At 40.0% G+C, this 12,146-nt stretch overlaps 1 protein-coding gene across 3 annotated transcripts in view; it reads left to right on the forward strand.

Annotated features, from left to right (window-relative positions):
• GALNT12 (polypeptide N-acetylgalactosaminyltransferase 12) overlaps positions 1-12,146 on the forward strand; it is a 100,807-nt gene that overhangs the window by 20,369 nt on the left and 68,292 nt on the right. For all 3 annotated transcript variants that reach the window (XM_084621204.1, XM_084621205.1, XM_084621203.1), the window contains one exon: positions 8,794-8,963. In XM_084621204.1, the coding sequence (XP_084477330.1) occupies positions 8,794-8,963 (170 nt within the window). The remainder of the gene's footprint in view (positions 1-8,793; positions 8,964-12,146) is intronic.

The raw sequence follows: 12,146 nt of genomic DNA on the forward strand, positions 1-12,146 counted from the left end.
TTCTGGGACGAGGGATCCTCAGACATAGGCAGATAGTCAGGATATTCGTAAGACAGCTCTAGAAGGTGAGTATCAGTGCTGCTTTGGTCATGCTGGAGGAATGACAGCCAAGAGTATTTTTTTCTGTCACAATGAATATTTTGAATTATCAGAAGGATTAGAGGAACTGGAGAAAAGGTGTATTGCAGGTTTTTGCTCCAGCCCAAGAAGAATGTCTGTCTCCTGTTTTGTCCTTGCCGACCTGAGGATTGTAAGGAGGCTCTTCACATTTGATCTGAGGCAAAGAGGTATATGTTTGGAAATGCCTATCTTCTTGATGAGACTTCACCAACAACAACTTCAAGAAACATTCTTGGGGGTCTCGAGTCTTTTTCTGCTGATATAAGCTGTCTGCATGTTTCTAAGCTGCAGAGACATTGAGTATATTGTGGGCCTCATATCAATTCCAAAGAACCACAGCTTCGTTGCAAGATGTTCAACAATGAGCTCTGCTCTGATTGTTTAATTAGTTCTTTGATGTGGCAGTGTCTTTCAGTGGCTGAAATAACTTCAGGGCCCAGTGAATGGCTCTAAGATCTAGAATATTTATATGTATCTTCTTGCTTGTTACTGAGACCTTGATCTTCTAGTTCTTTTAAGTGTGTTTCCCAATCCAGATGGAAGAATGAAAACAATGGCAAAGGGAACTAGTGGACTGCAATAAATTCCTTTTAGCATGCAGTCCCTGCATTCCCACCAACGGAGCTGTGTTAGGGTTTTTGTTGAACTGAAGAGAAGAAAGTCCAAACTGTCCATATAGGAGGGTGTAGTTTGGGGATGTTCAGTGTTATACAGACCCTTACATGTGACTGAGTATATGATGTTATGTATGTGAATGAAGTTCCATCAGTGTGAGAGAAAATTGTTGTCTGATGTGGTTTAGTCTTTAAGGTAGACAGGGCTTGTAGTATGTTTAGATATGTGACCTGGCAGAAAGATTCTTCCTAACACTGAATCCAGAACTGCGCCTATGCAACATATCAGGGACAGGGAACAAGGATAGATTTTCCCCAGTTTATTTGCATACCAGAGTCTGAAAATCCACGTCCATGTCTTTCTGTTTGTGCCTGGCTGGATCTTCCTCATATGATCTGGTGGTCTAGGTAGGAGAAGGTAGATGAATCCCCTGATGTCTCAGCTGTGCACCTACCACAACTAGAACTCATGTCAAGTGTGATAGGACAATTAGGCAGGCCAAAAAAGAATCTGAAGAGCAAATAACAAAAAACACAAAAACTAACAGCAAAAACTTTTTAAAGTACATCGGAAGCAGGAAGCCTGCCAGACAAACAATGGGGCCACTGGATGATCGAGGTGCTAAAGGAGCACTCAAGGAAGACAGTGCTGTTGTAGAGAAGCAGTATAAATTCTTTGCATTGGTCTTCACTGCAGAGGACATGAGGGAGATTCTCACATTTGAGTCATTCTTTTTAGATGACAAATCTGAGGAACTATCCCAGATTAAGGTGTCGGTAGAGGTAATTTTGGAACAAATTGATAAATTAAACAGTAATAAGTCACCAGGCTCAGCTGGTATTCACCCAAGAGTTCTGAAGGAACTCAAATATGAAATTGCAGAACTACTAATTGTGGTCACAGGGCCTAATAACATCAGCCACACTATCAGAGGCTCGTATACCTGCACATCCACCAATGTGATATATGCCATCATGTGCCAGCAATGCCCCTCTGCCATGTACATTGGTCAAACTGGACAGTCTCTACGTAAAAGAATAAATGGACACAAATCAGATGTCAAGAATTATAACATTCATAAACCAGTCGGAGAACACTTCAATCTCTCTGGTCACGCAATCACAGACATGAAGGTCGCTATCTTAAAACAAAAAAACTTCAAATCCAGACTCCAGCGAGAAACTGCTGAATTGGAATTCATTTGCAAATTGGATACTATTAATTTAGGTTTAAATAGAGACTGGGAGTGGCTAAGTCATTATGCAAGGTAGCCTATTTCCTCTTGTTTTTTCCTCCCCCCCCCCCAGATGTTCTGGTTTAACTTGGATTTAAACTTGGAGAGTGGTCAGTTTGGATGAGCTATTACCAGCAGGAGAGTGAGTTTGTGTGTGTATGGGGGTGGGGGGGATGTGAGAAAACCTGGATTTGTGCTGGAAATGGCCCACCTTAATTATGCACATTGTAGGGAGAATGGTCACTTTGGATGAGCTATTACCAGCAGGATAGTGAGTTTGTGTGTGTGGTTTTTGGGAGGGGGGTGAGGGGGTGAGAGAACCTGGATTTGTGCAGGAAATGGCCCAACTTTATTATCATGCACATTGTGTAAAGAGTTGTCACTTTGGATGGGCTATCACCAGCAGGAGAGTGAATTTGTGTGGGGGGGTGGAGGGTGAGAAAACCTGGATTTGTGCTGGAAATGGCCCACCTGATGATCACTTTAGATAAGCTATTACCAGCAGGACAGTGGGGTGGGAGGAGGTATTTTTTCATATTCTCTGTGTATAAATAAAGTCTGCTGCAGTTTCCACGGCATGCATCCGATGAAGTGAGCTGTAGCTCACGAAAGCTCATGCTCAAATAAATTGGTTAGTCTCTAAGGTGCCACAAGTACTCCTTTTCTTTTTGCGAATACAGACTAATACGGCTGTTACTCTGATAACTGTGGTGTGTAACCAATCTCTTAAATCAGTCCCTGTACCAGATGACTGGAGGATAGCTAGCGTAACACCGATTTATTTTGAATGTCTCCATAGGCGATCCTGGCAATTACATGCCTAACTTCAGTATCAGACAAACTGGTTGAAACTATAGTAAAGAACAGAATTCTCATACACACAAATTAACAAAATATGTTGGGGAAGAGTCAACATGGCTTTTGTAAAGGGAATTCATGCTTCACCAATCTATTAGAATTCTTTGAGGGGGTCAACAAATGTGGACAAGGGTGATCCAATGGATATATAGTGTAATTGGACTTTCAGGAAGCCTTTGACAAAGTCCCTCACCAAAGGCTCTTAAGCAAAGTAAGCAGTCATAGGATAAGATGGAAAGTCCTCTCATGGATCAGTAACTAGTTAAAAGATAGGAAACAAAGGGTAGGAATAAATGGCTAGTTTTTACAGTGGAGGGGTGGGATCATTGTGAGTCATCTTGGATATTTCTCTGAAAATATCTGCTCAATGTGTACCAGCAGTCAAAAAGCTAACAACAGCATGTTAGAAACTATTAGGAAAGGGACAGATAATAAGATAGAAAATATTATAATGCCATTATATAAATCTATGGTACACCCTCATCTTGAATACTGCATGCAGTTCTGTTTGCCCCAAAAGATATATTAGAATTGGAAAAAATACAGATAAGGGTAACAAAATGATTGAGGGTATGGAATAGCTTCCAGGTGGAGAGAGATTAAAAAGACTGGGACTGTTCAGTTTAGAAAAGAGATGATTAAAAGGAGATATGTAGAGGTCTATAAAATCTGAATGGTGTGGAAATGAATAACACAGTGTTATTTATCCCTTCACATAACACAAGAACCAGGGATAACCCAAAGAATTGATTAGGCAAAACGTTTAGAACAAACATAAGGAAGTACTTATTCACACAATGCATAGTCAACCTCTGTAACTCATTGCCAGGGAATGTTGTGAAGGCCAAAAGTATAACTGGGTTCAAAAAAGAATTAGATAAGTTCAAGTTCATTAGCTAGTAGCCAAGATGGTCAGAGACACAATCCCATGCTCTGGGAGTCCCTAAGCCTCTGACTGCCAGAAGCTGGGTCTGTTCTATTCATTCCCTCTGGGTCTGTAATCAATCACTGTTGAAAGAAAGGATATTCAGCTAGATAGACCATTGGTCTGAGTCAATATAGCCATTCTTATGTTCTTAATTTGGCGTATCCTTTCAGTGCCATAGATAGACTGAAAAGTAGCACTCCATAGTGATAGTGCTTCTTTTCCACACATAACCTCAGATATTTGTAATGTGTTTCTGATGGCTATGAGGAAATAGACGTATTTGGGACTGAGAACCACAAACCAATCTTATTAGGAGAGAGAAAAGATGATGATGATTCCCATGGTCATAAACTTGAACATAAAAGCTGTGATGAATGTGTGTAGCCTTCTCAGAGCCATGCTAGGACCATGCATAACATGCTTGTGCCTGTACCACCTTCTCTACTTGAGGGATGTGGTTCCTTTTCTGATGAGTCACATTCCTCCTAAAGTACTGTCTTGTGAGAAGGATGCTTGAAGGAGCGAGGGAAGGGGATGGTGGTTTTACAGGGAGTGTGATGTAAAACTGAATGGTGTATGAATTGCAGAGGATATCCAAAGCTCTGAAGTAAAATGTCATTTAAAAATTGAGAGAATTTCAGAAAGGAAGGGATGCAGAAGTATCAGAATAGGTGTCACGTTCTGGGGTGCAGTTCAGACCAGTGAGGGATTGTGGCACTGCCTGCCCTGTAACTCTAGGTGCCTCAAATGCCCTGTTGCGGTGGCTCACACACCAGGATGCCAGCAGACATGCATCCAGGTCACGCCTTGAGTGTCTGTGTGCTGTACAGCCCTGGATCAGCAACTCTCACTCCAGCAGCCTGCCTACAGCACAAGAGCCCCATCCTGGCTTCCGTTAGCCTTGGTTACTCTTGCAGGGTGACTCCCAGCACACTGCAAGTCCTGACGTTTCCCAAAACCATCTGCCCTGAAGTGTCCAGTCACCTCCTGGACCACTCAGAGAAATAGTAAGGTTGGTTTGGTTAAAGAGACAAACCACATTAGAGCTTATTAATTTAACTGGGGTAAACTGGTTCCCTTCAAGCACAGCACGGAGTTTTTTTATAGTAAAAGATAAAACAAATTTATTAATAATAGGACCTAGGTTAAGTGATGCCAAGTAAAAAGAATAAAATTAGAAAGGGTTACAAACAAATAAAAGTGCAAACAGACATCTAAAAGCCTAACCCTTAATCTAGCAAGGTACAGGCTGAAGATGGTCCTCTCTCCAATTATTCTTCTTCCCAGCCGTGGCTGACTTTCCCTCAGTCAGGACCTTCTACAGAAGTACAAGATGCTGGCTTCCCTTGGCTTCTTAGGTGAAAAGTCTTAGCCTAAGCAGGTTTCTCACCTCAGTTCACAGAGAGTTCAACCCCTCTCCCCCAACTGGTTGAAGGACCCTTCTTTCTCTGCTTTGCAAGAACTCTGGCCCCTTGTGTCTGTGTAGTGATAAATGCCAAAATGGCTTTCTGCCTCTGTTCCTTATATCTCTCAAAGTTCAATTACCTTGTTTCGAGAGGCAGGATGACATCATGCTATTCTTCGCTTCCTGTGATCTTTGCAGCCTGCTGCTTATTGGAATGTAAATTGGGCATCCATTGGTTTTGGTCACAACTTGCTTAATTTCACTGGAGACGGGTAGAGAGCTGTGATGTTCCCTCCTGTCTGGGAGAGACCTGTCTCTCCCTTTCTTTGGTCACAAACTGTAAAGCACACTATTAATTAGTATCCATCATTCCTTATTTAGCATTAATACATACGATTCACAATTATATTAATCACCAGTGTGTCATAGGCTTTTATAAAACACTTTACTCATCATATGTTTATAATACAGTAGTACTGTACAATCAGTTGATTCAGTTGCTTATCACTTGAGGTTCAGACCCCCTGTCTTTATAGCCCAGATAAAGTTTCTCTTCCCAGCTGAGGTGTAGACCCCATGCTGTATCCTTCCCCACTTGTTAGCTGATACGGTTTTTTTATCTCATATGTAAATGGACCTTCATTCTCTCTGCCTGATGACCAGGCTAGTCAGAAAAATAAGCATATTCCTTTGTCTAGGGCAGGCTTGTTTGCCAACATACCTCACACAAGAATATTAATGATCAGTGAGTTATTAGTTTTCCAATGATTTCTTACATGCCACGTATTATATACAGATTAAGACATCAGTAAATTGGGGTACACTGAACTGGTCAGGCCAGCTGAAACTCATTACATGATACCAGTGAGCCCTTTGCCCCTGAAGAAATTCTTCTTCTAAAAATCATGGAATGAGCAGAGACACTGGATTTATGGCTTATTACAACACTCTATAACCCACTTAACCCATCCCCCCAGCGTTTCCCCCCCTTTCCTCCCCCTATGACTAGAGAGGGGGCCACCTCATCTGGAAATGTGTGTTAATTCCTTATGCTAAGCAATCTGTTTCATCTTATATTTATCTGTGACACTCTGAGTACATTTCACAGACCTGAAGAAGAGCTCTGTGTAAGCTCAAAAGCTTGTCATTCTCACCAACAGAAGTTGGTGCAATAAAAGATATTGCCTCACCTGCCTTCTCTTTCTCATAAATGTGTTGTGTTGTGTTGAATACCCCAGGGGTAGGTGAAATGGTTCAAACTAAAAACCTATTTAACAGAGTTAAATAGAAAAAAAAAAAAAAGAGAGAGAGAGAGAGAGAGAGAGAGAGAGGGGATGTAATGTTGTGGTAGTATAGTTAAATATACAAGTCAGGAAATGCAAAAAGGTGAGGTATAACTGCTAGCTTTTAAATTAGAGAAGTTCTCTGGGGGTTAGACTAGATGACCCATGTGATCCCTTCTAATCCTATGATTCTATATATGTTGTATTTTCTATTCATGTTTTTATGGTTAAATAGTAGAAGGCGCAAACATCAACATTTATACTTATGGTATACATTCCATTCTAAAGGGCTAGGAGGGTCTTAAATTTGCAGTCTAGTCATCTGGTAGATTTGGAAGTTTCTTGAGACAGTGCTTCTATTGGTGTAGAAAAATAGCATTTTTGTAGTTAATCATTTTTGAGGATGGGTAAGCCACAGTGTCAAGGTTCCTCCCCCACTCTGAACTCTAGGGTACAGATGTGGGGACCTGCATGAAAAACCCTCCTAAGCTTATCTTTACCAGCTTAGGTCAAAACTTCCCCAAGGTACAAAATATTACCCCCGTTGTCCTTGGACTGGCCGCTACCACGACCAAACTAATACTGGTTACTGGGGAAGAGCTGTTTGGACGCGTCCTTCCCCCCAAAATACTTCCCAAAACCTTGCACCCCACTTCCTGGACAAGGTTTGGTAAAAAGCCTCACCAATTTGCCTAGGTGACTACAGACCCAGACCCTTGGATCTTAAGAACAATGAACAATCCTCCCAACACTTGCACCCCCCCTTTCCTGGGAAATGTTGGATAAAAAGCCTCACCAATTTGCATAGGTGACCACAGACCCAAACCCTTGGATCTGAGAACAATGAAAAAGCATTCAGTTTTTTACACGAAGACTTTTAATAAAAAATAGAAGTAAATAGAAATGAAGAAATCCCCCCTGTAAAATCAGGATGGTAGATATCTTACAGGGTAATTAGATTCAAAAACATAGAGAACCCCTCTAGGCAAAACCTTAAGTTACAAAAAAGATACACAGACAGAAATAGTTATTCTATTCAGCACAATTCTTTTCTCAGCCATTTAAAGAAATCATAATCTAACACATACCTAGCTAGATTACTTACTAAAAGTTCTAAGACTCCATTCCTGTTCTGTCCCTGGCAAGCACAGCATAAGGACAGACACAGACCCTTTGTTTCTCTCCCTCCTCCCAGCTTTTGAAAGTATCTTGTCTCCTCATTGGTCATTTTGGTCAGGTGCCAGCGAGGTTACCTTTAGCTTCTTAACCCTTTACAGGTGAGAGGAGCTTTCCCCTGGCCAGGAGGGATTTCAAAGGGGTTTACCCTTCCCTTTATATTTATGACACACAGCAAATTCAATCTATTTGACATGGAACTGTTGCCAGGCAGGGGCATGGTATATTCTGCCCTCTATCTCCATATTGCAAGTAAAAAAGCTGAAAAATATAAATTCTGTTCTCAGATTCCTTGATCTTACTCTCTGATCGCAAAGCTGTAAAAACCTTATTGATCACCGTATGTCTGGAATTGTACAACTCTAGTCTTGGGTCTATTGTTGTAGATCAGCCCAGGAATTCTGTGTGAACTTTTTAATCAAGAAATACTAATATTTTTGGTGCCTGATGGCCATTTTTCAAAATATTTAGCAGGATTGTGAATTTGTTCTCCTTCTGCAAAGCCAATTATGTGTGTAGTTTTATGCCTTTCTCTGGTCTTGAGGTTTTTAGTATCATGTTCCAGCATTTTTATGGTCTTCTGAGAATTATGGCACTTGGTTGCACAAATTCCATTGTCTTTGTCTGGTACTGAATTTTCTTTAAATATATTTTGGCTTTTTCTGTAGTAGCAATTTTGCTGTTGAGAACTTCCACTTTGTTTTCTAGCTTTGCAAAGTTAGCCTCCAGGAGAAAAATTAAGTTATCAGTAACTTAGGTGAAAAATAATAGCAGATCTTAGTTGCTGCAGTTTCCTCATTGGGTGTGTCTTCCTGTGGTGAGCTGGAGGCTCCAGCATTTTCCCCATTGAAGCATTCTTCTTTAATGTGAAGTCGTCTTCTGATGGGACAAAGATTGCATGTGAATGAGCCAGAGACATCTTCCCATGTCTTTTTAGATGTTTGGATATTTTCGAAATATAAATGTAAAACTGAAGAAGTTACACTCCCCCTGAATAATAGCTACCTCACTAAGCACATTACATGACCTCCCTCATTGTTCCTTTATATCTTTGATGTGTTCTTGCTAAAAAAAAAATTAGTAAGCACTATATGCAGTCTTCATTTTAAAACTGTTTTCTGAAAATTTACAGATAATTTCACACTTTTACTAATTTGGGTCCCCTTATTTACAGGTGCAAAGAGAAGAAATACGATTATCATAACCTGCCAAAAACCTCAGTTGTAATAGCTTTTTATAATGAGGCTTGGTCAACACTTCTGCGAACAGTTCATAGTGTTCTTGAGACATCCCCAGATATTCTGCTGGAAGAAGTTATCCTGGTGGATGATTATAGTGACAAAGGTAGGTATTTCATTGTATAAATAACTGTACTCTTCTCAGACATACAAGGTGGGTGAAGTAAAAGTCTGCAGGAGAAGAAAGTATACTAATATGGTAACGGCTCACTAACATTTTGCAGTTGTTCTGTTTAGCCATGCTGTAGCTTGAAATCGATTTTACTTTGCCATGCTGGTGGGCTGTCAAATTCAGTGTCTTGTTCAGCAAGTTGAGAGGAGGAACAGTCTAATGTCTATAGTGCTAATTTGAGACTTCAGAGATCTGGATTCAATTCCCTGGTCCACTGCAGGCTTCCTATGTGACTGTGGGCAAGTCCCTTTAATCTCTGTAGGCCTCAGTTCCCCATCTGTACCTCACAAAGTAGTTATGAGGATAAAGACATTGAAGATTGTGAGGCACTCACATGCTACAGTAGTGGGGACCCAGGTAAGATAGATAGCAGCTAGAAATATGTGTCATAAAAATATTTGGTGTAGTTTTGTTTGCCACTCATAATGTAAGATCCTTATACTCTGGCTATTTGCAAATATTGTTATATGAAAGAAATGGCTTACTGATCGGGGATATCTTTTTTTTTTAATTGCTACTTATCTTTTAAAAGCTTTCAGGATTTTGAGAGATATTGCTAATATATATATAATGCATGTTTACAGTTCTTTCATTCTAAAATATCACTTCGAATGTATGTGGAAGAATTAGGTATATTTTTCATACTCCTGTGGAATAGTTTATTAAAAGTAAGGGTTATATTTGTAGAGTACAAGGAAGATAGTGGATGGCAATACTTCTGTCCAAAGTCCACATGAGGGGGGAAGTATGGAAAATTCTGAAAAATTAATTATCAAGAACATTCTTCTACTAACATAACTTGTTCGAAATTCTTACTTTTCCCTTTTTTAAAACCTCTACTTCATTTCCCTGCACTGTTAATTGATATGGCGTACAGTGAAGGATTGTAGAATGGATGTAAAATTTTATACACAAATGAGTGATGCATTTAAGCCACTGGTCTTTTCAGTTTCTACAAAGTTCTGCTCTTTTCTGCCACAACTTATTTCTGAATATTTTTCTATTATATTAGCGCATCTAGATTCAGAAGTATTACTCAACGATTTTTTTAATTGTGATGTACTTAATAAAAAAGGATATCTATCACAGTTTGTGTATCTTAAAACAACTTTTAAAAAACTACTTTAAATGTATATATTTTGAAATATACATTTTATGTTTCAACATATGCAATATAGTAAGCTATTGTCCACAACTTACTGGTATTTATTTTTGAATGTGTAATAAAAATACTGTAAATATCTTAAATGACCACACTAATGCAACATAAAGATTGGAAAATATAAATATGTACTTCAGGGAATGGTTCCCTGCATGATCAGTCACCGCACAGCTCCTAATCATAGGTGCTGGAACTAGGGGTACTGGGGGTGCTGGCTTGAAGTGATTTCCATTATACACATGGTTTACAGTTTGGTTCAATGGCTCTTAGCACCGCAATATAAAAATTGTTCCAGAACCCCTGCTCCTAATTGCTGAACTGACTGTGATAGTCCATTCTCATGGAGCATTTGAGCATACTCCATCCCAGGGATGCAGAGCCTGAGCAAGAATTCTCCTGCAATTGATCCTCCTAGCTGTCATGTGGCCAGGCAGTAGAAGTGAGAGCCAGGAGACTCTTTTCTGGACTCTCAGTGGGCTCCCCAGCAGCCAGGCAATGTGGAAGAGGAGGAGGAAGAAGCTAACTGATTCAAATGTAAAGGAGAGGCAAAGAGGGGGACAGGAACAGGAGCTGTGTGAGAGGGACAGAGACAGGACATGGCAACAGGAGCAGAGGGGGAAAGGGACGGGGCAGAGGGGTGGAGATTTAAAATTAAGCCTATCTCACTGTTGGAGCAAAATGATTAAATCAATACAAACCTAATATTCTTTTTTAGGACAGTCTCCTTTTCACAGATAAATTGGTCTGCTTTTCAGCCCCTTCCTAAACTTTCACCAAAATGTTTACAGATAGAAGACTGATTACTGAAATATTGTACTATTATACATGCAAATGGGACGATTCTGCTATTGTACTTTTTTTTAAAAGAAAAGCATATCTCCAAGTCCATTCACTTCCAGATCGCATTTTCAGCAGCTAAAATTATTTAAGGGACTGCTAAGAGTGTGTACAGGAATTATGCCTTTTTAGTGGGGTTTTCCAAAATGCCTGCTCTGATTTTTGTTTGTCATCTCTCTGAAAAACCCAGAAAGTCCACTTTGAATATGTATGGAGCAGTAACCATTTACTGGTTATAGTGTCCTGATGACACACAGGCATTGTACCTAGTCAGGCATATTGCACACAAACACTGGAATAAAAGTGTAATTGCATTTTTACAGTTTCAACTGATAATCTTGATATTGCAGTGGATTGCATCTTTCAACTCATTCCAAATGAACATCAGGGAGGGAGCCTGGATTTTTATGCAGATTAGTCTGCCTGAAACGACTTTCAGCTTCTTGATCAAGACCTCCCAACACAACCCCATGAACAATTGGAGAGCTCCGCTGTATACCACATGAATTTTGTTTTCGCAGTTCAAAAACCTGCTATCAGAAGCAAGTCACTCAGAGTGCTCAGCAGCTCAGGATCACCCCGGGTAATTCTGAGTGTTTTCTACATTGAGTTCTGGTCTGTGCCTGCTTTAGTGTTTTATACAGAGCTCCTCTTTTACATGGCAAAAACAGCAGCCCCTGGGCACATTTAATTTACACCTGAAGGTTATAGTTGTAAAGACATTTCCAACCCTCAGCATTGCAGAGTAAAGATTTTTTAGTGCACACCCTCCTTCTTTTCTAAAATAATATCTTTTCTTGCCTCTCCAAATAAATGTTTTCGCCTTGCTCTTATAAGGCTACTTAAAATGAATTTACGTTGTCTCAGAATTCTCTCAACATAAACTTTTAGGTGCAAATGAGATGTATATTCTCTGAGCATTTCTTTACAATAGTGCCTGGACATCCCCCAGATTATTGGGGCCTTATTGTGCTAGGCAAAATGTATACTCCATAAAAAGACGTAGTCTGTGACCTGAAGAACTCAGTCTCACCTGGAGTAGATATGTTGGGTACCTTTTTTTAAATAGGCACTCTTCAGAGTAGAACCACACTTGAAAAGAGTGCATTTTTCAAAAA

The sequence above is a fragment of the Lepidochelys olivacea genome (genome assembly GCF_965140295.1).
Source record: "Lepidochelys olivacea isolate rLepOli2 genome assembly, chromosome: 2".
Taxonomy (NCBI): Eukaryota; Metazoa; Chordata; order Testudines; family Cheloniidae; genus Lepidochelys; species Lepidochelys olivacea.